General features: G+C 51.2%; 8 protein-coding genes across 8 annotated transcripts; 5 read left to right on the top strand and 3 right to left on the bottom strand.

Moving 5' to 3' along the window:
• Window positions 1-3,630: 3,630 nt before the first annotated feature.
• Window positions 3,631-4,092, top strand: CCMA1212_006593 (uncharacterized protein; the record flags this gene model as incomplete). Its single annotated transcript, XM_073703804.1, has 1 exon — window positions 3,631-4,092. The coding sequence occupies one exon, from the start codon at window positions 3,631-3,633 to the stop codon at window positions 4,090-4,092; it is 462 nt and encodes a 153-aa protein (XP_073557755.1).
• Window positions 4,093-5,847: 1,755 nt separating this feature from the next.
• CCMA1212_006592 (Bikaverin cluster transcription factor bik5) lies at window positions 5,848-8,067 on the top strand (the record flags this gene model as incomplete). Its single annotated transcript, XM_073703803.1, has 3 exons — window positions 5,848-6,369; window positions 6,428-6,892; window positions 6,952-8,067. The coding sequence occupies 3 exons, from the start codon at window positions 5,848-5,850 to the stop codon at window positions 8,065-8,067; spliced, it is 2,103 nt and encodes a 700-aa protein (XP_073557754.1).
• Window positions 8,068-8,271: 204 nt separating this feature from the next.
• CCMA1212_006591 (putative transporter MCH4) lies at window positions 8,272-9,821 on the bottom strand (the record flags this gene model as incomplete). Its single annotated transcript, XM_073703802.1, has 4 exons — window positions 8,272-8,698; window positions 8,755-9,163; window positions 9,215-9,496; window positions 9,563-9,821. 4 exons carry the CDS (start codon window positions 9,819-9,821, stop codon window positions 8,272-8,274), a joined length of 1,377 nt encoding a protein of 458 aa, XP_073557753.1.
• A 1,883-nt stretch (window positions 9,822-11,704) lies between these two features.
• CCMA1212_006590 (uncharacterized protein) lies at window positions 11,705-12,913 on the top strand (the record flags this gene model as incomplete). The annotated part of the gene is made up of 1 exon (XM_073703801.1): window positions 11,705-12,913. The coding sequence occupies one exon, from the start codon at window positions 11,705-11,707 to the stop codon at window positions 12,911-12,913; it is 1,209 nt and encodes a 402-aa protein (XP_073557752.1).
• A 226-nt stretch (window positions 12,914-13,139) lies between these two features.
• Window positions 13,140-14,403, bottom strand: CCMA1212_006589 (uncharacterized protein; the record flags this gene model as incomplete). The annotated part of the gene is made up of 3 exons (XM_073703800.1): window positions 14,128-14,403; window positions 13,710-14,052; window positions 13,140-13,650 (listed from the first exon to the last, which is right to left on the bottom strand). The coding sequence occupies exons 1-3, from the start codon at window positions 14,390-14,392 to the stop codon at window positions 13,140-13,142; spliced, it is 1,119 nt and encodes a 372-aa protein (XP_073557978.1). The 5' UTR covers window positions 14,393-14,403.
• A 2,213-nt stretch (window positions 14,404-16,616) lies between these two features.
• CCMA1212_006588 (putative glutathione S-transferase) lies at window positions 16,617-17,294 on the top strand (the record flags this gene model as incomplete). Its single annotated transcript, XM_073703799.1, has 1 exon — window positions 16,617-17,294. One exon carries the CDS (start codon window positions 16,617-16,619, stop codon window positions 17,292-17,294), a length of 678 nt encoding a protein of 225 aa, XP_073557979.1.
• A 3,976-nt stretch (window positions 17,295-21,270) lies between these two features.
• CCMA1212_006586 (uncharacterized protein) lies at window positions 21,271-22,865 on the bottom strand (the record flags this gene model as incomplete). Its single annotated transcript, XM_073703798.1, has 5 exons — window positions 21,271-21,800; window positions 21,856-21,861; window positions 22,036-22,369; window positions 22,430-22,541; window positions 22,630-22,865. The coding sequence occupies 5 exons, from the start codon at window positions 22,863-22,865 to the stop codon at window positions 21,271-21,273; spliced, it is 1,218 nt and encodes a 405-aa protein (XP_073557980.1).
• Window positions 22,866-24,775: 1,910 nt separating this feature from the next.
• Window positions 24,776-25,946, top strand: CCMA1212_006585 (uncharacterized protein; the record flags this gene model as incomplete). Its single annotated transcript, XM_073703797.1, is given in 6 exon segments — window positions 24,776-24,780; window positions 24,798-24,894; window positions 24,957-25,006; window positions 25,036-25,421; window positions 25,478-25,778; window positions 25,796-25,946. The coding sequence occupies 6 exon segments, from the start codon at window positions 24,776-24,778 to the stop codon at window positions 25,944-25,946; spliced, it is 990 nt and encodes a 329-aa protein (XP_073557981.1).
• Between the last annotated feature and the right edge of the window lie 374 nt (window positions 25,947-26,320).

Genomic DNA, 26,320 nt, shown 5'->3' with positions numbered 1-26,320 from the left:
ACCTGACTAACTGCAGTGCTCTCCTCTCTTCTTCCCCCCCTCTGTCGAAATGGATGACACATTGATCGGAGGCGTGGCGACAACAGCTCCTAAATCATCGTCACAGGCGCCGTCCACGAGAAAGAGGCGACACTCATACACGCGCGTTGCTTGGTAAGCATTGACTTGTCCTCGTAGTCACTGAGGCGTTCAACCCTTTAGTGACACCCTCTCAGTGATGAATGCCAGCGGCGCAAGACGAAATGCAGCGGAGAAAGGCCCTGCAAAGCCTGCAGAGAGAGCAACCATGCCTGTCTCTATGACCGTACGACACGCTTCCGAACCCGTAATCGTGTAGTGTAAGACTCGCCTCCATCACGTCCAGTGTAAGGTATCTTACCCGCGTTAGGAATCCCACGGAGAGCCAAGCTTCTTCTACGAATACGGCGAACCAGCAGGCTGCGTCTTCCACAGACTCCCATCCAGGGCAGTCTCACCCGGTAGCTGCCAGTACCACAACAACGCCTTCAGCCCCGTCAAAGGCCAATGGACTGCTCAGCTCAGACTACTACCTTCAGCTGGCCGAGAAGCTTCTAACCGCAGCGAGGCCCCCGTCTACCCAGAAAGCCAAACCTCAGAACCCATATAATGGCGTTCCTGTCACGTACCTCCTTGAGCAGCTCCTCCTGCATCGGGCAAGCAAATCTCCTGGGAACGTGTTGGCTTTCATCGACAACGATCGCTGGATCAACATCATCTCATTCTACGAAGAGGAGATTGGTGTTCAGTATCCTTTCCTCAATCTCGAAGAGCTCAAGCGCCAGGTCACAGAAGTTGATTCGCGAAATGCACGAGACGACTACCTTCTATCAGCACAGTCACCGGCCAGCAGTAAAGTGAGCCGCAGTCAGATCGAGAACATTGCGATCCACATATTGGCCATCATTTCCATCTTCGCCGATGCACGAGCTATTGGCATAGCAAATCCTTGGGTCGAAGAAACATATGCAGCAACAGTGGCAAAAACACAGCTTCAAAGCACCATCAATGCCGCTGATTTATGCTTGCTGATTCTTGCTGTAAGTATAGAATGAACCCGGACGAACGTCTCATTTTGCCTGTCTAATCGTTCGCTTTTGATCTGAATCAGGCCATGTTCTTCTTCCATGGTGACCGAGAAGTCTTAGCCTGGAGAGCGATTGGCAATGTTCTCCGGCTTCTTCAGGAAAACAGCTCCCGAAACTCGGGCGACCTAAGTCTTCACGAGGGGAGTCAAATTGCGGCATCGGGCGAAAAGGTCTACTGGTGTGTATACACACTCGATCGTCGCTGGAGTTTCGGCACAGATCTGCCGTTTGCAGTTCACGACACTGAGATTGACCGACATCCCATGTTAGAGGTGAGTCTGAAGAGCATTTCGCCCATTACAATTGCAATCTTCAATCTCACTAAACGACGCGTGAATTAGAACGATTCACCTTCAACATCCTACGTTATAAGCATGGTCTCATATTGTCGAATCTCATCAGACGTGAGAAAATGGTTGTTGGAACCGATATCCGGCTCCACATCCGATTTGACGCGCGATTTTCTCGATTTCCGCGTCGTGCAATGGAAGCGCAACTTGCCAGCCAATCTTCAATATGACGCTTCCAGAAAATATGAGCCAACAAGGGTTGACCGGGGAGAGTACAGAATCCGCCTGTTATTGTACCTGAGGGCCAACCAAATGAGAATCATCATTCACAGGACGTCAGCGAATCGCCTCGCATCGAATAATCTTGACTCATCCACAGCCAACGTTTTGGCTGAAGTGTCTCATGATACGATCCGCACCTTGGTCCGGCTGGCCGACGAAACCGATATCTATCACGCACAACATAAGACTTATAACCATTTCCTTGAATCTGCCTTATCCTCGATGCTTCTAGTTCTGGGTAGCATCAACGATGATGCCAATCGAGCCTCGTGCCTTCAGGATGCATTCGATGCCGTAGAGCTGATTCAGCGTCTGTCATTAACATCACCCGTCTCGCAACGCCTCTTGGAACGTTTACGCAACATTCACGAGGCCATGGATAGCTTTCGAGCTCGAGGCAGCAGAGCAACATCGCATATGTCGTCAAGCCTTGATGGAACGACGTCGCTACCTCAGACCACGTTCAGCCCGGATCGGTCTATGCCGTTTGGACGACTTGAAGCTGATCAAGGCCATGGCAATGGCTCTAGGACAAACATGGACATGGCAAGGGCATCCGAGCAGCCATTGGCGGTTTCTGTTTTGTCCGGCCGTGATGGGGCTGAGAGAGACCTGCAACAACGCAGGATCATGGGGTATTCTCTGGACGGAAATCAGACAATGGCGTCGCCGTCTCATTCTTTCCCTCAAACATCGTCAGCTGCTGGCATTGCCACTGCATCCCCGGATATGCCGCACTCAAGGCGTGGCTTCGACATGTCCGGAACTATTCTTAATCTGGCTACTGACTTGCCTTTCATGAACTTCCCTGAGCTGGGGCAGTTTTTCGACGATAACCCGGTCAATTTCACGTTTTAGAAGAAGGATGGGCGCAAGGCGAAATCGGCATGATTGGCAACTATTATTAGTCTTCTACTCTTTTTCTCCTCATCTCCTGCTGGAAGCAGATTGATTCTATGCTGCTGTATCCTATGCTCTGAGCCATTCGTGAACCGGCGATACTCCTATTTACTTCACTTGTTTCTCCGCTGGAATAACTGCCGTGATCCGATATATGGAACCAGCGGACGGAACGTCGCTCATGGAAGGCCGGCAGATGAACTGCCTCGAAGGTTATAGCTTAAAATGGCGACAAATCAATCGGGTTCCTGGATGGTGAGACGATAACGGACATAAACGGCGGGCATATGTCGGCTTTTCGTCAATGTCAGCCATTGAAGACTGAAGGTGCTCACAACATTGGCTCATTCACCCCAACCTCGTAAGCGGAAGGACAAACCGCTTCATCGAGTTAACAATCGTTGTTATGGCGCTTCCAAGCATGCGAGGCGCATATTGTGTGTTCTATTTCCCATCGAAATGTGCGTACTTGATAGCAGTTCTCTTTTCACTGAGTTTACCAAATTCGAAAAAACTTTCAGTATGCTCCCCCCTCAGGTTGTTAATTCACCACGCGAAAAGGGACAGAATCACGTAGTGGAGGCCAAGGACTCATCTTACGAGGTGCGATAGGGCGGGCGAAATTCTCCTAGACGGGGACGTATATCGCGTCCCATTGTCTGACATACTGGCGAAGGATGCTTACCATCATCTACCTACCTTTATATATAATACACACAATAGGAAAGTGCTCTCGTTGAACAGCGGTGTAGGTAAGCTTGTCGGTCATCATTGGTGGGTTATCGACAACACGTCTTCAACTGGAGTTTACTTCTCGGCACTCGAAGCCGACTGATAGCAGAAACCTGGATTCCGTAACTCGAGTGTGGATCGCGAGTTGGCCAGAGACTCATATAATCTCTCTAGAAGATTTACACATAAAGGAAGAGAATTTCGGTTGTCTTTCAGATAAAATAACAGACAGTTTCAAAAGCTGATTCGACTTCCATTGGTTCAACTACATCCAACTGCATCAAACTTTCATCCATCTTGGCTCAATCCACTCAAACAAAATGGTTTCACTCAAGTCAACTATGGTCCTTGCACTAGGGTACGCAAGTAGCGTCCTCGCCGTCGAGTACAACAAAGACGCCCGTCCTGCTATTCCCGTCCCCTGTGATAGCGACGAGCTCGCCCTCGACTCCCCGCGCACCAACTCAACCGCAGGCACTGAAAATGCCTCTCTCGAAGAAAGACAGTCGTGCGGTTGGAGTGGCACTTTCTATGAACAGACAAGCTGCTCTGCATCTGGCAGTCAGTTCACTCAGTGCTCTGGAGGTGCTGGCTGTGTTCTCACCAACTCCGTTCTCGCCTTTGGCTTCCAGAGCATCAAAGCCTATGACCTCTCGTGCGATCTGTTCATCTGGAACGGAGACTGCAGCAGCGGCTACAGTTGGTATATTCCCCGCAACTCGCCGACTGGTGTCTGCTGGGGTGGGTTTGGCACTGGCCATGGCTATTCGGTGGGCTGCTAAGCTCAATCGCAGAGATCGATCAATGCAACTTGAAGCCCAAGATGCATTTCAATGCCGTCCCGACGTGTGATTAAGTAGACTTCTGGGAGGGGGGGTAGGGGGGACCACTGCATATACTTTTCGAACGTCTAGGTTGTAGACTGGAATAAGAGCGTAGTGAAAACCTATATGAACGATCTGATCCCATAATGACTGATTCCATCCTCATCGCTCCTGGCTGATAATCCGATTCCGGCATCGGGATCATACCTGACGATGTAAGGTTGAAGTTCGCTTAGCGATACTTATAATCTTTCGTCTTGTATACGTAGGAACCCTCTACTACGTTTGGCCTAGGAGTAGGAGAATATTGATAGGACAGAACTTCGTGATAGTGTGTGTAACCGTGGGCAAGACTGCAATAGTCTGAAAACAGCTTCTAGAGATACGGTGCGGTACTGGGAGACTTAAGTAGAAGAAACCGGTGTTTCTCTCAGTAGGAAGTAGGTTTGGGAAAAGTACAGAGTACACATAAGGCGCATACACAGCTCAACGTGCCGACATTCTGAGTAACTTACTACACCGTTCTATATGTCTCGCGTCTCAGTCAAGGCCTGAAGAATGCCGATGCATCTATGCTGTATCATCTTTGAGGATGCCTGACTGTACTTGCTTCATAATCATGCATGTGATGGCGTCTTCTAGGTTTGGAACCGCATGCAAAACCGAGTCACTTCCATATTCCGAGGTGTTTTGATGTCGCTCACATGGTTCGTTGAGGAATGATGCCTGCCGGGAACCGACTCTTTGTAAACAGAAATCACAAAGAACGGGCCTTCAGTAGAGCCGGAATACCTAAGCAGGTTATATCAAACCCACCCTTGTTATGCTCAAGGGATATTCAAATATGCTCGATGCTCGATATTCCTCAATGCACTCATGGGCATCTTGAGCTCGCGGGACCTCGGGCCTACCTTGCTTGACCAATACTACAATTATGAAGGACGAGATGCTTCTATTGGCAGTTTACAAGCTGATACTGGAAAGGCAGCCAGTCACCATCCTGTGCGGAGTATGTTGTCACTATGTATCCAATGAACAGTCCATGACCAGTTGCGACCAGCTCATTTGCGGCAGAGTACTCCGTACGAATGGCAATGACTGTCGACAAGGGATGCCTCCAAGTGTATAATCAGCCAGTCACGCAGTGACAAGGTCGCGCCCTTCCACCCCAGACGAGGAGAGTGGAAAACACCTCAGCCAAATTGAATCAACAAGCCAGGCAAAATGAAGCACTTGACAAGCTCACTTGTGCCGCATAAGCGAATGTGGAGAACATCAAAATCCGAGGTATGTGCGTGTGCAGTGCGAAAAGGCTATTAATCGAAGTGCTGCCCATGGTTTGATAATACTGAGAGATTGATCATCTCTTCTCATTATAGTCAAAGATAACGTCTTCAGGTGTCCTTCGAACAAACCCACATCCTAAGCACAGCGACGCCGTTGATGGTTCAGCCGTCCATGAAGCCCAGCTGCTCACAATTGCCCGTCAGCTATTACTAAGAAGCCACCGGCGCTTCCGCCCTCTAGCTGAAAGGGGCAAAACCGCCACGGCTCGGTGTCGGTCCTTGTGCAACCGCCGAGACCGAAGGATATGAGACAAAGACATTGATCCTCCCAGGCTCGCCCAGCTTCGGACGGGGTTTCTTTTGAGCACTGAATCCGAAATCTCGATACTTGCAGCAAGCTCCGGGAAGCTGCTTTCATGAGAAAGACATGTCTCCCGGACCACGTAACATTGATGAGCCGCCTCTGCCTCTGACCACTCCTCCAGCATCTACGGACCGAGGCCTCACTCCGCCGTCGCCGCACCCGCGCCGGAAGCCGGACAGATCGTGTGTGCTGTGCCATCGGAGGAAGATCCGGTGCGACAGGCAGACGCCGTGCTTGGCATGCGTGAGAGCTCGTCTCACGTGCACATATCCGGTCTCCGACAAGCCCATTCGTCGAGTGCGCAAGGCTACCATAGCTGATGTTGCCTCGAGGATCTCGGACCTTGAGAAGACCATCGTAGCGGCATCCATCGATCACGGGAATTCAGCACGGAGATCGCTATCGGCCAATGCATATGCAAATACACATGTGTCTGCGCCGGCGGGCTTACCTGGGAGCCTGCCGGTAAGCCCTCATGAATCTCCCCGGGAGCCCCAGGAACTCCCTTCGGAGGAGGTCCTGATCAGGAACGGTACCTCAAGCCAGTATTTCAATGAACTTCTCATCTCTAAGGTGATTGAAGAGGTAAACTCCGTCCGGGTAGCATGTCGTTTTGTTCTCAAACTAACGTCAACTTTCACAGGATCAAGATAAGTCCTCGCTACTGCATACACCGCGCAACGAGACCAAGGAGTTGGGGCTTGATTCACCCTTCAGCCTCATGGGCTTGCTTTCCAGTCCGTCCTTCTTCGAGGAGAAGGAGAGAGGCTGGCGGCTATCCCGACTAAGCGCCACTCAGTTGTGGCATCTCTTTGTTCAAAACGTCGATTCCACCATGAAACTACTGCATATCCCCACAGATGAAGTGACTGTTTTCACCGCCATCCACCAGCCTGAAGCTGTGGCCAGCGACGTCCTCGCCCTCGTCTCAGCTATGTTTTTTGCTACCACTGTGACACTGGAGTTGGATGAGGCTCAGCATGTTCTCGGTGTGGACAAATCAAGTGCTTTGCGGACATTTAAGAGGGAATTCCAGATGCACTTGACAAGGGCAGATATGCTGGAGAACCCAACGGTCGTGCTGCTGCAAGGGCTTGCCATATACTTGGTATGCTCTCTGCTCTCCAACTGGACCCAACTTGGAAATGTGCTAATACGCCAGTCTAGGCATCGGCGCGAGCTTACTACCATGGCAGGGGCATCTGGATCCTGAATGGGCTCGCTGTGAGAATGGCGCACTCTATCGGTCTCCATCGAGACGGAACCAAGCTTGGAATGTCGCCCTTTGAGTCTGAAGTTCGACGGCGCCTGTGGTGGCACTTCCTCGCAAGGGATTCAAGGGCCGCAGAGGACCACGGCATCAGCTCATGGTCGACAGTCCCCAGTTACGATACAAAACTGCCGCTGAATGTGGACGATAGCGAGCTTCGTCCGGACATGGGGGAGCTTCCGCCTCCTCACAATGGATGGACCAAAATGAGTCTTCCACTGACATGCATGGAAGTAGCCCAGACGCTGCAGAATATGGCTCACCTCTCCATGACTCCCTCTGGATCGACCCCCAAAGAAGTCATCAGGAGCAATATGCTCAACCAGCTGAGGTCCCGCGTTGAGCAATACATAAAACCGTGCAACCCTGTGATTCCGGTACAGAGGATGACCATGAAGACGGCGCTCGCCATGGTGCACAAGATCGACTTCGTCACGCGGCAGCAGCTCGCCAACATGGAGAACCCCGACAAGCGCAACGCATTTGCCACGGAAGCAAACCTGCTTTCTGCCCTGAGATGTCTGGAGATTCATCTCGAGCTCTGGAGTGACGAGCTTCTTCGTCCTTATCGATGGTGCATGTACGGCCATCCTCAGTACCACATGCTGCTATATGTTCTCTGGCATCTTTGCGTCTGTCCCACCGGCCCCAGCGTTGATCGAGCCTGGATTATCGTCGGGAAAACGTTCGAGCTGGAGCAGGTGAGGCTTTCTACAGCCGTCTCTGGCCCGGCACTGAAGTCTGTCATCTTGAAGAGACTACACAAGAAGGCTGAATTGAAACGGCAGTCGGTGATGAACGGCAACGATGCCACAATCGCAGTGGCTAGGGCGGATGAGGTGCCTCAGGACGACGAGATGTTGAATCCTCCACAGGAAGCAATACTAGATGTCCGTCGTTTTGATGGAGAGAACGTGGACTGGAGCTGTCTGATGCAGAACACCATGCCCGATTGGAACACACTCGTCGAGGACTTGCATCTGGACTTGCACGATTTCTCAAGCTATTTCTAATGAGTGCCGGGGTGTACACATCTATAACCCCCCCCCCCCCCGGCGAGGTCGTATATGAATGAAGATACAAATAGAGATTCATTAATGATGTTTTACGTTTAGTTCTACAGTACCATGCTAATGATATAATCCGTCAACACCATTTTTATGCTAGAAAATGCACGTATGTTATATCCGCGACGAGGATACAAAGAGTGCCACTCCTCAAAAGACAACTCTCAGCTTCCATCCCGTCCTGTGGATCCTCGCCGCCAGGACAAACGTCGTGCCGACAATACACAAAACTCCTGCAAAGATCTTTGGCCCAAGCCATCCTATAGGCTTCTCAAGAATGGCACCTGATATAGGATCCGTCGTAAGGCCACCGACAGAGGAAGCCAAGAAGACCAGACCGGTGCGGAAGCCGATCTCGGCCGGATGTGATATCTGCACGACAAGGGCGGCGATCAAGGCGACGTAGGCGCCCGACATGAAGCCGAACAGAGTGGCAAAGGCGATGCGCGCGCCGGTTGTGACTGCGGGGATCCAGAGACCCAGAGTGAAGATGCCCGCCAGATAGCAGACGGAGACGAAGATGTTGTATCGACCCCATTTGTCGCCAGCAAAGCCGGAGAAGACACGGCCGAACAAACTACAAGAACTGTCAGCCGGAAAGATACTACAGTCGATAGATGTTAGCATAATTACCTTCCGGCGTTGAGGATGGGAACCAGGTATTGCGCCAGATTCGGGTCCATGCCAGCTTGGGCAGCCTCGACGGAGACGTAGTCGATCGGGACATACAGTCCAAAGGTGAACAGCAGCAGCCCCATAGCAAGACAGGAGAACTCGAACTCGGTAAAGGGAGTAAGCATCCGCTTCAACGTGATGGGCTGGAACTTTGGGGGGTTGTGCGTCGTAACCGTGAGGATGGCCACAATGAGCAGAGCTAGGATCAAGAAGGCCGAGATTCGCATAGCCCAGCCAAATCCGACCTCATCTATGAGGCGACGGACCATGATGGGGAAAATAACACCGCCCAAGCTCGAGCCGGTAGCAAGAAGCCCGTAGGCGGCGCCGCGTTTCGTGGTGAACCATGTCGCGATGCTGTTGAGGGCTATTTCTTTGCGTCAATTTCTGTTACACAAGATGAGAGAAGATGGCTTACCTGGCTGGAAGATGGCAGAGACGCCAATGGCACTGCAGACTCCCTGAGACAGGAGGATCTGATAGTACTCGGTAGAGATGGACGTCATCATCAAGCCAAAGACGTGAAGAAATGTCCCGCCGATAATGAGCCAACGAGGGCCGTACTTGTCGTAGATAAGTCCAATTACGGGACCCAAGGCCATCATGAAGAAGATTTGCAACGATGGGATCCACGAGATCGTGCTAGCCGAGTACTCTTTGAGAAGCGAAGCCTCGTAGTAATCCTGGAACGCGCCAACACCTTTGTGCAAGAGTTAGCCTAAGGTTGTCCTTCTTTATCTCGGCCCCTTGGGTCAAGTGAACGTACTGTTGATCCATCCAAAACTGCAAAAGGAGGTGCACCAAGCTCCCACGACCACGAGCCATGCCCGAAGGCCACCATTTGGAGGCTGGATGCCAGTGGGCGCCGGGGCTGACTGTTGATATCCGGCCTCTTCTTCCTTGGTCATAACGGGCTCTTCGCGATCAGAGACATTGTTGATGTCCTTTTCAGAGATGGCGATGGCACGCTCGTTATCACGAACATCTCCTAACGCGGTGCCGCTGGAGTTGGAACTCGCGAACATGATGGCGACTTTGAAGGCGGCAGATGGAATCAACGAGATTCACAGAGCGGTGATCGAGAGGAGGAGCGGTCGAAGAGCAGGATATCCGTTGCTTCGCCTTGGCTTCGACTTGCCAAAGCACGGGTCCGCAGTCGGGCAGAGTCTCTTGTCGCTGATCCAAACCAGGGTACGATCTCACGGCGAAGACATGTCGTTATATGTATCTGTCAACTGAAGGCTTAGGAAAGCTTCCGTTGTGACTCCACTACTGTCGGGTCTAAAAGAATCATGGTCCAATTCTATGACAACTTCAAAGCTGAATAACCCAAACACGGCAGTACGAACTTTTTTTCAGGAGGTCCGGCCTTTCAAGGCGGCCGAGACCGAAGCGGATGCGAGCGTCGGGGGCGGCCCCCAAAAGCGCGAGTCGCACAGGGCCACGAGCTCATCCTCCGCTGGCCCCCGACCGTTTCCTCCTGCTTTACGCCGAGTATTTGCGCCATGATGATGGAGCAGTTTGCTTGATAAACATGAGCATTAGCTGCTGCTAGAGTTGATAGCGGATTGGATCAAATGTGCGCCTTCTTCTGCTTCTTCTCCCGATCAACGAGGCCGACGCTCTGCAGCCGGGTTTGGCGAGAGAGGCGAAGAGACGACGACTCCACCAATCCACACAATGAATCCTCACGCGGCCGCTAGCGAATAGGGAAATTCCTTGGCAACTGCAAAGATTGGCTAGCTTCTTTTTCTTTACTCAGATTGCCTCTCGGAGGGCCGAAGCCTCTCGGCCAATTCCACTGAGTTGGACAACCAGGGGGTATCAGGTTTAGCCTCTCGTCTTCTTCCTGCAGCTGCTGCATGTGAAAAACGCGGTACATACAAGTACGGCTATCCATTCGGTCACGTTGCTCTCACCGCATTGTTGATAAGGTCAGAGGCTTTACATCTCGTGTGTCCCCCTCAGCATCACTGCTCACCAAGACGAGTTGTCGAAGATTGCCCCTTTTTGCGCAGCGCATCATGATGTGATATCGCATAAGGGCTAGGCTGAGGTAAACAGCAGCCCTGCAGATGCAACCATTCCTCTTCAAACGAAAAATGATACCCCGCAAATGTTTGTTGGAAAAAGGTGCATCTCTCACGAGGTGGCAAATGGCAAAAAGGAACGGCAGAGGAAGCCATCAGAATGCCCACCATTTCCCGATCTAGTGCACCTTCTAACATTTGAAGCTTTTATCAACCGAGACACTGACCCCATACGGCTGCTAATACATAGACTAACCTACTAGACCCCACGGCTAGCACCCTGTGAGTCAAAAGCGCTCCCACACGTTGGGAGGCTGAACGAGGGGCGCTGGGCCAAAGTCGCTCAGCCATGGAGATTTCCTCTACACACCAAGATCGTAAAGGACCATGCAGAGTCCGAATAGCATCGGCCTCAACATGTAGCAGAGAACGCACGATTCTGAAGATACCACACTTTTGTCTGTCGATGTTATTCCCAAGCAAGTACCAGTTAGGATATCATCTACAGTCGCGAGACCTGTAGCCCATCTCTGTGACTAATAGCCGGCTTGTAAATGTAACGGCGTGAGTCATCTGGAATCTCCTCTGCGACTATGCAGCCCGCGCAGGATCATGAACCTGGGACATAAGGCTGCATGTTTATCAATCTGTAGTGTATATAACATTAGAAATCGCCCATCGGCCCTCGGCCCTCGTTGTCGAGATGCTTCCGGGCGGTTGCGTGTTTCAAGCTTGTGAATAAGCATCAACGAGCCATCTTAGATACGCCAGGGTTCCAACCTCCGAGCTCCGCGCTGCCAGATTCGGAAACCAGCTGCCGCCTCAACCAATACTCGCTAGAGACGCGAGGAAGCGATCGTCTAATGTCCGACCCCATCATGGCCCGCTCGCCGTCCGCTCGAGTCCGCCTCCGCGATCTCGTCCCGGGCCTCAAAGTGGGAGCGTGGCCCACCGGCCCCAAGAACGGCATCACGGACGTCGCAGGAGTGCTAGTCCATACGGAATCTATCCACAGCCCCGATGGCTCTGTCAACACCGGAGTGACTACCATTCTTCCTCGTAAAGATTGGTTCAACAATGCCTGTTACGCCGGTGTGTTCCGATACAATGGCAGCGGAGAGATGACGGGCAGCCATTGGATCGAAGAGACGGGTCTCCTCCACAGTCCCATCATCCTGACAAACAGCTTCGCTGTTGGAAACTGCTACACTGGCATCTATCAATATGCTATTGAGAATCACGGTGCGGCCGATGGAAGCGTAGACTGGTTTCTACTGCCCGTTGTAGGAGAGACATTTGACGGCTTCCTCAACGACTTGACCAAGTTTGCAGTGACGCCGCAACATGTTGTCGATGGCATCAAGGCAGCCTCTTCCGATCCGGTTCCTGAGGGCAACACCGGCGGCGGAACGGGAATGTTGTGTCAGGGATTCAAGGGCGGCACTGGAACTTCAAGCAGAATAGTGCCGGGTTACGATAGCAAGGGGAACGACAAGAGCTATACCGTTGCCGCGCTGGTTCAGGCAAACTACGGCCGAATGCAGCACCTTCACATCACGGGAGTTCCTGTGGGGAGGATTCTAGCTGCGGAAGCTGAAAAGAAGAAGGAGACAGCCAAGGCCAAAGCTGAATATGATGCCGCCAAAGATCAACGCGACGGAAGCATCATCATCGTCCTCGCCACAGATGCTCCGTTGAGCCCGATCCAACTGCAGCGTCTGGCCAAACGCGCCACTGGCGGTCTCTCTCGCGTCGGAGGCTATGGTCACAATCCCAGCGGCGACATATTCATGGCATTCAGCACGGCCAACGAGATCCCGGTACAGACTGTGGGCGCGAACCACAGGTCGGTTGATCCATTCAAGGCCAACGCCCTGGCCACGGAGTCGATCGACGACTCGACTATCAATGCGTTGTTCGAGGGCGCTGCTGATGCTACAGAGGAAGCCATCTACAACACCTTGTGTATGGCTGAGAGCCTTACAGGTTTCAAGGGCTTCCACGTAGACTCTTTGCCTCTGGACAAGGTCAAGAGCATCTTGGAGAAGCACATCACGTTGGAGGCGACAATCAAGGAAGAGCTGTGATGACGAGGAATGACTGCTAACAACTACATTACTGAGGGGATGTTTGGGTTGGGAAAGGGGCCAATGGTATCTCTCACTTCGAATGTTATAGTTACCCAGAGACTTCCTTCAACTGAAAGTCCGAACATGTCATATACTCTTCCTCGATTAATTTGAAGTGCCATCATTTCAGTGTGGAAAATCCCATTCACGTCTTATCATTAAGCTTGCCTTGCCTTTCATCGTGTTATAGAATCACAGCCAGTAAACCAGTCCCAGCACCAAGCACCAAGACCCAGGCCGTCTTCCAGTCTGATCCTGCCCACAAAGGCGCTGCCCCAGACGAGCCGTCGCCCTTGTTACCACTATTGTCATCGCCACCACTTCGAAGAAGAGTCGTGGTGCTACTGCTCTTCGACTTGCTTGTACTGCTAGTACCGTCAACTGGCACAAACGGAGTCAGAGTTGGCTGAGGTGGCATTGAAAGCGTTGGCTTATCAGTGGGGCTAGGGCTCGGACTCGGAGAGTCTGAGGACGGCAAAGACACGAATGATGTGCTTCCAGCTAGAGATTCTAGGGAAGTGGCCGCGGCAGGCGTGGGGAGAGACAGCGTTTCAGACTTGGAACTGAAGTATTCAGAAGCGGCGCTGGCATCTGTTGTTTTGATGCTGAAGGTAGTCCAGGTCGTTGACCGAGAAGAGGTCACGATGGAGGCTTGGATATCGATTGAGTACGTCCAGTAGTAGTACCAATAGTACCTGCAGGAGACAGTCAGCGTCAACTCAACTCAACTCAACTCAAGATCACCGAGGCTCACCAGGTCACAGTCCAGTAATAGTACTGATAATAAGTAGTAGTAAAGGTATGTGTGCTCGTCGTGGTTGGCGCATACGTCGTCTTTCCATCCTCCACATGTGCTGTGCATTTTGCATCGGTGCAGCACACCATCCTATGCGTCAAGCCGGAGAGATAGCAGTGGTTTCCCGCCGGACAATGGGATTCATCTGAGCAGCACTGGTCTCCCACAGGCATGCAATGGCTATCACCGCAGCATGTTTGGCCGCCTGCACATGGGCCGGTTGGGCAGCAGGCGGATCCTTGGGTGTGGCAGTATCCGTACGGGCAGCAGAGGCTATTCGCAACGCAACAACCTCCAGCGCCTATATATATGCAATGAGTCGTCAGCCAACCACCCGTGTAAAGGTCCTGCTTTCATCGTTTAGAGTGGAACACACTGGGACAGTATCCGAACCCTTGAGGGCAAGATTGTCGCTTGCCCAGCAAAACATCGAGGGCTTGACGAGCCGTCAGCTCAGAGCCAAGGGGAGTCTTTCCGTTGTCGTCTTTGGAGTTGGACTTTGCCGGAATATCCAGTCGTCCGACTTCTTCTTTGACCACTGTGTACACCCTAGGGCGGTCCTCCAGTTTCTGATCAAAGTTGACAAAGAATTCGGCACTCGTGAGAGTGGCTATCCATAGCCACAACAGCTGGGATTGCATCTTGTTGATATCTAACAAGCTGTAAGGCCAGCATCAACAACGCGGAGAACATTCCGACCGAAGCGTCGGCAGTCGGGGGGATTCGCCCATTTTAACCCCCCTCTTCCCAAGAGCAACAGGCTTCTCCATGAAGGCATCGAACTAGAGGATCCATGAAGCTTTTCGACGCCAACTACTGCAAAGTTGCATGGTTCAATGTGGTGTCGGCCCAACGACTAGAGAAAGAACGGCTAAACGATCTTGAGTCAGGTTGCCATTGGTGGGAGCGCTACGTCTACCGAACGAAGGAACCTACGATGTTATTTTTGACCTTCGTCGCTCTGATCTGACGCCACGATTTCCGTAGTGAAATAGCTCAACCAAACTGGGGCGATCTCCACACGGGTCTACGGATCTCGTCCTGCTTCAGTAACTATTCTAATGTGCCTTCAGAGATTAGCTGCTTCCGCGTATAAGACACAGCGGCAACATCAATTCGTAATACACAGGTAATAACTCGGAACTATATCAAGATCAGCTTTCCAACTGTCCTTACTTTCCTTCCTTTTTCTTTTGCTTCTTCAGCGGATTGAACCTGTATCTTTGCTCATATTTCGGTCCGCTGTTGGTTGTGTATAGAGAACAGGCAACCGTTCCCCCAAGATTTCCTTGGGCGCGTGCGGCTGAAAATCGGTCTTGGCACCATTGTTCATGCCATACATCGCAGTTCATCAGCCGACTCACATACGTAGTTTGTTGACCGGCTTCATTTTCATGCTTCAAGATCGATGCTCCGTTTGCCTTGCTTAGTTAACATAAGTACATGCTTCACCTCGGTCTTGCAAGGCTATATTACTATATAGATTCTCTCACGAGTTGACATACAGTGACGCATAAACATGAGGTTGAGGGGTTGCCAATTCAGGCATTCAGTGCGGACATTAGCCCGGAACCACATTGGTTGAGGTTCAAACGGTGTTGAAGAGCCGGGCGGGGAAGCGTAAGGCGGATGAATTATGTGGCCGAATGTTGCACTGTAGAACCATGAACTCTTGTTAGGGACATGAAAGAGCTTTACATGGAAGTCTGAGGCTCCCTCCTCTTACAAATCCTGAAGACTGGTCATCCGGTGCTTGAGGTGGACAATCGAAGCCAAACGAACGACGTCAACGTGCATATCGCGGCCGAGGCTCTCCAACCTGGCTGATGTTAATTTGGTAGCGGCACTCTCGTTTGAACGAGCAAGTTGTGTTCTTCCAGTGGTTCGCCAATAAATGGCTCCAATGACACATGTACGGAAGTAACAATCCTGGCGGCACGACTAGAGTATCGAGCTGAGATGTGGGACGGATCTCATCTTCTCGGCGGCACATACGCCGACCGTTGAGACCCCAGAGCGAAGTGTTGTAGCCAACATGAAGCTATTTGGAGCCCAGTGTGTCCGACGTTTCCTCATATTTCATATGCCCTTTCCTTCGACGGTGAATGGTCATGACAACTGCTGCAGCATCTAGTATCGATAACTGAACTGCTAGTACATGCATTTTCCTGCTACCTTGGTCGCCTATTATGTGCACCATACTGCACTTCTCTCATCAATCGGTACCTACTTGAAAGATGACTACCCTAGCTGAATGCTCAGCCAAGTATTTCCGGGTGATTCCCTTGTCCAAGGAGTTGCCGGCATCTTTGGAGCTACTGGGCACGAAGCCATTCTTCGGATTTATTATTACAAGCTTGTTGTCCGCTGTCAAAAGCGGCTGTGGCTTCAGGCTGATGCCGTGTTCCCGTCAATGTTCCACTCAGTCGCCGTGTACTGTACGTGTACTGTACAACAAGCCCTGATAGCCAGACGTCTACCATTGTACGGAGTACTCTAACGATGCTTGCGAGGGTCCTGATTGCCCATCTGCGTTAGAACCAACGAGGCCGTCCGAATAGACTCGCGATTTCGGCCCAGGCAGGCTATCGGCGGGATGATCTTAAGCTCGGAATCGGCTCTGCGGGCCTTTTCCGCGCGGCGCCTCCAAAGTCAAATACAACCAAGGAGGCTCGTCCATTAATTGTCTCTTACGAGAGCTTCATCTTGTTAAGCACTTGGAACTGGAAGTCTGGCCTCATCCCGTCGAATCTCACCGTCTGCGACGGCTTGTAAAAACAGCAGCAAAAGACAACGAAACTCCGCCAAATAGTGCCCCAGACCCTGCAACCCCGCTCTCAAAGCGCCCCGGCTGAACCCATCACCATGTCGGACTCTACCTACACCTTGTACAGCTACTTCCGCTCTTCCTGCTCAGCCAGGCTTCGAATTGTTTTGAACCTCAAGAACATTGAGTATGAGTTGAAGGCCGTGAATCTCCTCAAAGGCGATCACTTGGCAAGCGACTACAAAGCCCGAAACCCAACCGCCACAGTGCCGCTGCTGGTGCGCACCTCTGGCAGCGGAAATGTCTTTTCGGTTGGCCAATCAGTAGCTGCCATTGAGTACCTGGAGGAAATACACCCCGACAGCTACCACGTCTTGCCACCAGCGTCGAATCCGGAGGCGAGAGCAGTCACCCGTGCCCTGGCCGCAATCATCGCCTGCGACCTGCAGCCCGTCACGAACATGAAGATCATGAAGCGTGTCCGAGCAATTGGGGGAAATGCCGAGCAGTGGAACAAGGAGATCATGACGGAGGTGCTCGAGGCCTATGAGGCGGCCGTCAAGGACTGGGCTGGCGAGTACTCGGTTGGAGATGCCATCACCCTGGCTGATGTGTGTCTCCTGCCAGCTGTTTGGAACGCCCAGAGATACGGCGTTGATCTGGATGCGCTTCCAATCATCACCAGGATTAGCGAGAACTTGGGCAAGCACCCGGCGGTTGTCAAGGCGCATTGGCAGAGTCAGCCCGATACTCCCGAGGACCTGCGAGCGAAATGAACTGCCATTGAGCCGCTGAGGAGCAATGATCCATGTTGGACCTCTGGGCTACCTGCTATCACTATATGTGATTGGTAGTATGCAGTTACATGATAGACAGATGCAAGTACTGGGCCGGATGAATCGCAGATGACTGCATGAAACGACATTGCGGAGTTGGTTTCTCCGCAGGCTCTGAGAGGCAATTCCGAACATGGCTCATTCGTTGCTGTAACTGCAACACATACGGATACCCGTACTTATATGGAGAAAGGAGTGAGAAATAGGCTGGAAATAGATACAAATAGCGCTCCGTAGGAGCACGTTGTATGCATGTTTGAGCCATAGGTAATACATAGGTAGTCTTCATTACGCAGATAGACGTATAATCTCAACTGCTCTGTAAGGTGGATAGGGTTACGGGTTTTGATTTACGCTAGAAAGACTTCCTGTACTATCAGGTCTATTGAACTCCTCATGCATACATCGTGGAAGTCGTACCTTTCTGACACTTATCAGATGTGGAACTGTTTTGCAGCCTATTGGTAGGTTAATTTGCCCGACTAGATTCAACTTTGTTGCATCAGGCACGATTGGATTACAGACGTCCAAGTAATTGTAACCATACTACGTTGAGAAGCCTGCAATAGGAGTCTCTTGAAGCCTACGGAATGTTTGCATCCGCTGCTACTGCTCCGCCTACTCCCGATGAACTTACTTTTCGATCGAGTGTTGAGGCTCTAGAGCTCCAAGCAGAAGTACAGTAGAAGCTTATGCAAGCATAGGGAGTCTTACATGTGCCGTAAATAGCCCGCAGACTTTAGCAACACCCAAAAGGTAAGCTTGGCTCTCATGAGAGAGAAGGAAGGCAACCTGATAGTATCACTGATGTCTCACGTAGTTGGTTGCCTGTTTCAATATCTCGTAGCAAGAGTTGTTTGCGACCCTTTTCGTCCAAGTCGATAATCTTCCTCCAGAGCATCCCGTTGACAGCTACTTTACCTGCCGGTTGCGTACGAGGGCAATTTTCAAGGTGCGAGAGTACAAGTACAGAAGACAAAAGGCGTTCATAAACCACCAGGGTAGCGTTCGGCAAGGGAGGTAACGCCAGCATGCTCAGGTAGCAGCAGAGCAAAGTCCGCGGCAACGTGTGTATCGTCCGCAGGCCGGAAATAGGGTCCACTGTCAGGGATGATACGTACGTTGTAGTCAAGTCCAAAAGCAGCGGCTGAGAGCGTCACCAAGATGTTGGCAAATAGTCTACGGCAGTTTAGACCCTTGTCCTGCCTGCGGTATTACGTTCATGCCAAAAGATCCGGACTGCTTATAGCCTCCGATTGGGCGAGAGTACATTTAGAACAGAGTCTATAGTATCGTTAGTAGCGGTTGCTCCCTTTCTGTACTCGGACAACCTCCATGGAATTCCAATATGAAGTAGCATCTCAACAAAGCTGACGCTCTCCTATTGAAGAGAGGGTGTCAGCGGTCTCGTCCCGTAACAACTTGCAACCGACAAAGATTCCGCCACTTGCTTGTCACCGCTCGCCCGTGTATGAAGCAAATGGATGCCTTTTTCCAAGGGCGCTTCTAATATCGCAGACTAATAGTCTTTTTCGGCAAGATGCCCAATTAGGGAGTTCCACTGTTGTCAAGATGTATGAAAGGATGCCTGTGAATAACTTTCTTCGTATGGACTCTACCTCGTACATCGGCTACGTTCGTACGTAGAAAGGTTGTATCAACCCGGACAATGTCTACTTTCCGAGACTCCGCAACGTGGTTCGAGAAGGTTGTATCTTTGTAGCTACATACACGGACTCCGCAATCAGCTCTTCATGTACCCCTTCGATCTCAGCTTATTGTAACATCGCCTGTACCGTATGAAAAGTACAAATACAGTGAGAGCCCCCGAATAGATTAGCACCATCGCACTGATACCCCATCTCAAAGTCAGTACCAGTCAGAGAAAGATTCTACGCACAAAGATTTGAATACGCCACGATGGAAAGTATTCTCTCTTACGCCAAAGGGCCAAACTTGGCCGTTCCCCAGGTTCAAGGCCTTGTACAAGACGCCGTCGAGGAGCTGACCCAAAAGAGTGACCTTCAGTTGCTGGGTATCATTGCTGGAATGGTCAGTTATCATCGAGGTATAACCAATTTCCGGACCATGGCGAGTTTCTTCGAACCTAACATGCCAATGGCGCAGTTCATGGCATGGTGTGTATGAGTTCGCCCTCTACAACGTCTGGTTTCATCCGCTGTCTAAATTCCCCGGCCTAACTCACATGGCTGCTTTCTATCCCCCCTACATGTACGACAGCTTCATCCGTGGCAATATGCACAACACAATTCGGAAGCTTCATCAGAAGTATGGCCCCATTGTACGTGTTGGACCAGATCCTCTGGCGACTGATGGATCCATTGGGTGGCCCGAAGTCTATGGGCACAAAGCAGGCCAGAGGAGTTTGGCAAAGTGCCCGAATTTCTCTTTCAGGGGGGACGCCACCGCCCTCATTGCAGCTCCCAAAGGCGTGCACAGGCGACAGCGACGGCATCTCGCCCATGCGTTCAGTGACTCTGCACTACGAGGTCAAGAGAGCGTCATGAAGCAGTACGTCGACCTCCTCATGAGCCGTTTCGCCGCTCGGGCCGACACTGGGGAGAGCTTCAATGTCGTCAAATGGTTCGATTTACCACGTTCGACATCATCGGCCACCTCTACCACTCAGAGCCCTTTCATTGCCTTGAAAACAATGGCTATCAACCTTGGGTATCCGCATTCTTCAATGGCATTCGCGGTGTCTCCTACCGCCGCTTCCTCAACCAGTTCCCCCCGGCTCACGAAGTTGTCAAAAGACTTCGAATCTTCAGCGATCTGAACAGCAGCACCGAGACTATATCGTGGAAAAGGCCCAGGCGCGCATCAAACAAGGAGACTTCGCCATTGAGGGCTACCGCGACTTCATCTCCTTTATGCTCAAGAAGAACCGCGACGGCGGATTCGGCTTCTTCGAGCCGGAAATCCTGGCTTCCTCTCCTCTCGTCATCACATCGGGCAGCGAAACCACGGCGTCCTCTTTGTCTGCCTTCGTGTTTTACCTTGGTAGCAATCCGGTTGCGTACAAAAGACTGACTCCTCTTTCTCTTAGGAAGAAGAGATTACGCTCAACTCTACGCAGCGGCTAGAGTATCTCCATGCCTGTATTGAGGAGGCTCTTCGTGTGTATCCTCCGGTTCCTGAGACGCCCCCGCGTCAAAGTCCCGGGGGAATGATCAATGGCAAATGGGTTCCCCAGGGAGTAGGTGATCACTTAAACTCATCTACTCTTGCAGAACTTTGGATTGACTGACCACACATAAATGCAGACTACCTTTACGGTGTTCCAGATGGCCAACTACCACAACCCCAACCATTGGGCTGAACCCGACTCCTACCTGCCTAAGCGTTGGCTGCCCAAGTCTCATCCCTTGTACGATGACAAGTTCAAGAACGACAATCGTGCCACCTTCAAGCCCTTCAGCTACGGACCAAGGGACTGTCTCGGTAAAAACCTTGCCTACTCTGAAATGCGCTTGATCCTTGCACGGCTGCTGTTCGGGTTCGATTTCGAACTGGTTCCCGGTCAAGAGGACTGGCACGATGCGCTGCGTACGTTCTTGGTATGGGAGCGGATGCCATTGAACATCTCTCTGAAGAAGCGTACTACGACTGCCTGAGCTACCAAGATGCTAGGGAATGTATATACTTCGATCGAGGTATGGTAGAATCTGATACCACCTCCAGATGGCGGCGACAATGGTAACTTGACTTGTGAAACTCTCTGGATTAGTAAATGAAGAGGAGAAAGATCTGCCTGAATGCAGTTATGCTTTTCGGACCATTCATCAAGTCTCCCTGGTCTTAAATTGTAAGTCACAGAATATATAGCATGGCTATCTCTGTATTAATTGATATTGGAAATGCTACATCGACCAACTCCACGCTCACTTTAAGTCTATTCCATCTGCGATAAAGATCCAATCTTCAAGTCCGACTCCTTGACTAGTATCACAAGCCTCTTTCCCGATGTTCTGCCCTGTCTCAATCTTTCCAAAGCCCCGTTTATCGCAGCAAGCCCGCCCGGTACAAACTCGACTTCAGGAGGTTGCAGCTTCTTTGTATCGAGTAGCTCATATAGCCACTTACTCAAATGGCCTCCAACGTATGGACTTGTGTGAAACAGCTTGATTGGTACTGTGTGCACCTGGATGTTGGGGTGAGATGTTCTGGGCTTGCCCGTCAGAGCAACGAGATGGCTCAACTTGCTGCCTCCTCCCCGAGCAGCCGGATCGACGGGTAACGGGTTCGTCGGAGTCTCTTGCCCTGGGCGGCAATATCTAGAACTCGTGCGCTCTGCAAGGACTTGCTGGCACCACTCTGCGGTCTCTGGACTAACGGTGTCGATGGCAAACCTGAGAGAGCCTGGGGCAAGCCGTTTGACGTCCCGCTTCGCTTGGTCGAGGTCAATGCAATCAACCAAGACGTCTGGATGATGTGGTAAGCAACAGCTATATTCGTTGATATTTTGTGTCTGACTCACCGGTTCCTAACGATTGTAAAAGTTGCTTGTGGTTGTTTAAGTCGGCGACGCCCACCACTTTTAGTCGTCCCAGCTTCGCTAGTTGAATGGCAATCTGCCCGGTAATCGTCGATGCTTCAGAAGAGTTACTTCCTGCGTCTCTCACTCGGTTCCGTTTCCATCACGAATAGCGCTACTCACCTCCATATACCAAAAGCCATTCACCGGGCTCCGCCTGATAACAAGGTGCCATGGCATCGAAGACTTCACCAGCAACATCGTCAGGGACATCTTCCGGGTACATTCTGGCATTGTCGAGCAAATTGAACTCTCTCTTCTTTGGTCCCTTGGTAAATGTAAGACCTAAGCAGACTCCGAGGGCGAGACCTGCTGCAACATAGTCTACGCCCATAGAAGCGACCTGGAACGGCTCGACATGCTTGGGAATCCGGATCGCGTTGAAGCAGGAGACGATGGCGTATTCTTGAAACGCAGCTTTTCTCAAGTCGCGGTGGTCTGTGGATACAGCGAGGACCTTGACCAGTATCCTGTGAGTTACGATCAACGCGACAGCATTTGAACACGGCGCACTTACCCATTCCCCAGGCTGAAGTCTACAATTCCGGTCGACATTCGAGGCTATGATCTTGCCGACGAACTCGCGTCCATTGAGACAGGGTGGTGGTGGGAGGACAAGTCCAAGATCTCTAAGGTCAAGCTCGTTAAGTCAATCAAGGTTCTCACAGCGGCCGAGTGTGTGTACCCTAGCGGGGAAATGGTGTTGCATATACGCACGTAGTACTCCAGTCGATTTGGTTCAAGCCAATGCCATATACCTCGACTAACAAGTCTCCAAATCTGAGCTCTGGTATCTCTTTGTCTGTGTGGAGCTTGTAATACGGCTGTCGAGGATCGTGGAGCAGCAGCTGCCGTTGAGAGTAGGGTACCGGTTTCAACGTAGACGCCGGAAGCGATGTGAGAGTGGAAGCCTCAGCAATCGTCATCGTCGCCTTGGACGATGTTATGACCATGATGTGATTGCTATATCATTACCGGGACTATCAACCAGTGTCAAGGGTTCCACAGCCATCTGCGGAGGCGAGCAATCGTACTAAGCCTTGTAATTTCGTGATGCAAGCAGAGTTGTCGTGTTCAAGGTGGTCTCAAGCTCCTGGCGGTTTATCTACTCGAAGGCTAAAGTACGATCATGCAACGACTCGTCTGGCGAATCGTCGTTCGCCTTTGCATGGTCAGCACGCATTTACCCTAGTAAAACTAGTGCTACCATGGCCACGGGAAGCCTATTCGGCAGAGTACATTGTGGCCGGGTGGATAAGGTATCCGCGAGCTCGATTTACCCACGCTCAGCCAGTCACAAGCGTTTGTCATCACAGCCAAAGAAACAGGGCGAGTGCTGTAAGCAAAAGAACTGTTCATGTCTTCTCCCTAACATGGCAGAGTATATTTCTTCAATATGAAGGGCTTCTGGTAATAACCGATCTCTGCCCGTATGACCCGAAGGATCGAATCAGGGAAGTTGACCCGGCCGAATTCGCAGGTGAGTATTAGCTGGTTGGGTCATTCAACTTTATACGCTCAATATGTTTAATACATGAATACGGCGGCATTCCACACCTGAATCTCCAGCAGAAACACGAACTCTGTGTATCCAAAGGTTTTATTTCTCTAATAATTCCTCTTTCCAGCAGTGGGCAGAATGACGAAGGCCCTGAAGAGATGTCGTGATCGGTAAGCGGGGCATCGGACCAGCTCGGCGGCGCGGGAGACAAGCTGAAGGGGGGCGAATCAGCTTACCATTGGCGCAGCTGGAGTCATTTTGAGTAAGAACTAACATGGAGTTGGTCAGTAGATGCACAAACGATCTGGAAGATGGGACGGGAAGATTGAATAACGATGAAATATTTGATATAAAGGTCCCCCTTCCGCCGGCATATGCTCGTCGTACTTATAACACTCCGTGCCTCAGGAAACATGGAGGCTTAGGGGGATAGCCACCACTTCGGGATGGATCACTCAATCGACACGATACTACGATCCTCCGTCGTCACGAGATGTCGCTCTTCCAAAGACAGCATCACGCCGAATTTGACTTGAGGACTCGTTGCCTGACCACCAAGATCCCGAATCGAGGACGAAGGGGTGCTTCTCCTCACTTGGCCTATCGATCTCACGATTGCAGCGTGCCAGAAAGTCGCGAAACAACGGCCGATCGAGCAACGAGACCCGGGAGGAATCAATACCCCTAAGATATATATTTAACTGAACCGAACGGTGCTTGGCAGTTTGCACATTGTACAAGAGCCCGGAAATGCTGGTAGTCGGCAGCGGGCTCGTGTTATTTCTCCTCAACTAGTTGCTGTCACGAAGCCAAGCCCTGTCTTCGGCTCCCCAACAGACTGGCTCGTAGACTGCTGAGGCCATGCAGGTCGATCGCAGAATGGGTAGGCAAGGTCATTCTGGCCTGTATCCAAATGCCCTTCGGTCTGTACGTCGCTATTTCCAACGAGAAACACTGGTACCCAAAGCTGTGCATGTATCAAAGGACTTATCGCGGGAGGAACTGGGCCGGGTTATGGAAATTCTTCTATTCAAAGCTTCCTTCCCGTGCCAATGTTTGTTAAGCGTCCACTTCCCTTCCTTTGGTATTTCATCTTCAACATGGTGCTAGTATGCTTCTCGTTGAGTCCCCAACCTGCCCCTTGGATATACCCTCTTTTTCGGTAAAGACTATGCGAACTCGGCAAAGAGACAGCGGGTTTCCATACAAGCTTGATCGCCGGCGGGATGCAACAACGATTCGACGTAGAATCAATGTAGAATCGATGTGAAATAATAATCAGCTAATTTGTGCTGCCTCTACTGTGGTCGTATTGAACGATTTAGGATGAGGCTTGTCCAGGTCAAAAGGACGAGACACAACATGTCGTGAGCCACAAGCGCAGCCGATTTGATACAATCAAAATCCAATATCTTAAACAATTTTCACCTTGCCTCATGATGGCATCTGAGTCCGTTATCAAGAAAATCGTGTGGTACGGCGTGAGTAGAAGGCCCTCAGCGAACTGAGACCACCAGGGCTTCTCAACTCACGCTTCCAATAGGCAGATCGACTCGGCACCCAGATTCTACCACGCGTTGTTGCCACAAACAAGTATGACATCACCTTCGTCGGACGAAAAGACCCTTCGAGTACAAAATCAGAATGCCAGAGGGCATTCCCATCGTCCAGGTCGATCTGAAGGACGACAAAAGCCTCGTCAAGGTGCTCACTGGTGCCGATGCCGTCGTTGTATTCACTCACTTCGTTCCGGTAGGAGAACTTGATATCATCAAAATTGCGCTCATCAACGCGGCCATTGAAGCCAAGGTGAAGCTCTTTGTGCCATCAGAATGGGCCCCTGATACTGCAGGCGGAAACGGAGCGACGCTGGAGAGAATTGGACCCAACACTCTGCCTCCTAGCCCGGCCGTTGCGCCGAAGAGAGCGGTACACAACTATTTGATGTGCAGGTCTGCTGAGAGCAAAATTGACTTCGTCAGTCTGCATGTTGGCAATTTGTTGTTGAGTCAGTCATCCCACCAAGACACAGTCAAGGCCGTCTCCTAATCAATATCTGCTCAGATCTGAATGCCTTCTCACCCATGGATCTAAACAAACGAACTGATTTCCTTGGCGACGGTAGATACGGCCTCATCTCCGTATCCAGCCTTGATACGCTTGCCAAAGGGGTGGACGGCCTGTTGACCAGATACCCCAAAGTCAAGAACAGCTTCTACATCTGCGACGGCGAGGCTACCCTGCAGCGTATCGTACAAAGATTCGAGGAAGCTTCCGAGCCTAAAGAGCTGTGGGGAATCACTTCATTCTCCATCGCCGAGAGAAAGAAGATTGCAGACGAGAATATGCGAAACGGCATCTTTACGTGGAGAGAGTTTACAGGGTTCTTACCGTCCCATTCACGGCGGGATTGACCGTTTGGCAGAAGCCGGATAACGAGAGGCTTGGATTGAAGCCGCCAAGTGACGAAAGGGCACAGAAGACCGTAGACGAGCTCATCCAAAGGTTCATGGCAAGGGGATACATAATCTAGTGTTTTGCTTCAATATAGAAAGATTACCATGGCAAATGGCAACTGATAGTCCTGCTTTATACAGCAGACATCTCATGACCGTCCACTGCTGTTCACAAGCAACTTTGGGGTTGCCGTCTCTTCATCGAAGAGAACTGCTTAGTAGTGGTCAATACGCGTGATCCAGCTATTGCCGTATTTTGGGGACCAGCATTGAACGGGTCTCATCTCATAGTCATCGAGGGCATCCTTGGGATAGATGGGACCCGTCGACCGACAATTTCAGCTATGGCTGCTTCCATCATTTGCTCCATCATTCACACGTGCTGTTCAATATCACTCTTCTACGCACTTACCGGCAACGATAACTTTTACGCCAATCCATCAAGTAATCC

Source organism: Trichoderma ghanense (assembly GCF_004382785.1).
Source record: "Trichoderma ghanense strain CCMA-1212 chromosome Unknown scaffold_7, whole genome shotgun sequence".
Classification (NCBI taxonomy): Eukaryota; Fungi; Ascomycota; class Sordariomycetes; order Hypocreales; family Hypocreaceae; genus Trichoderma; species Trichoderma ghanense.
Note: the sequence above shows the minus strand (reverse complement) of the source record. Positions and strands in the feature narration are given on the sequence as shown.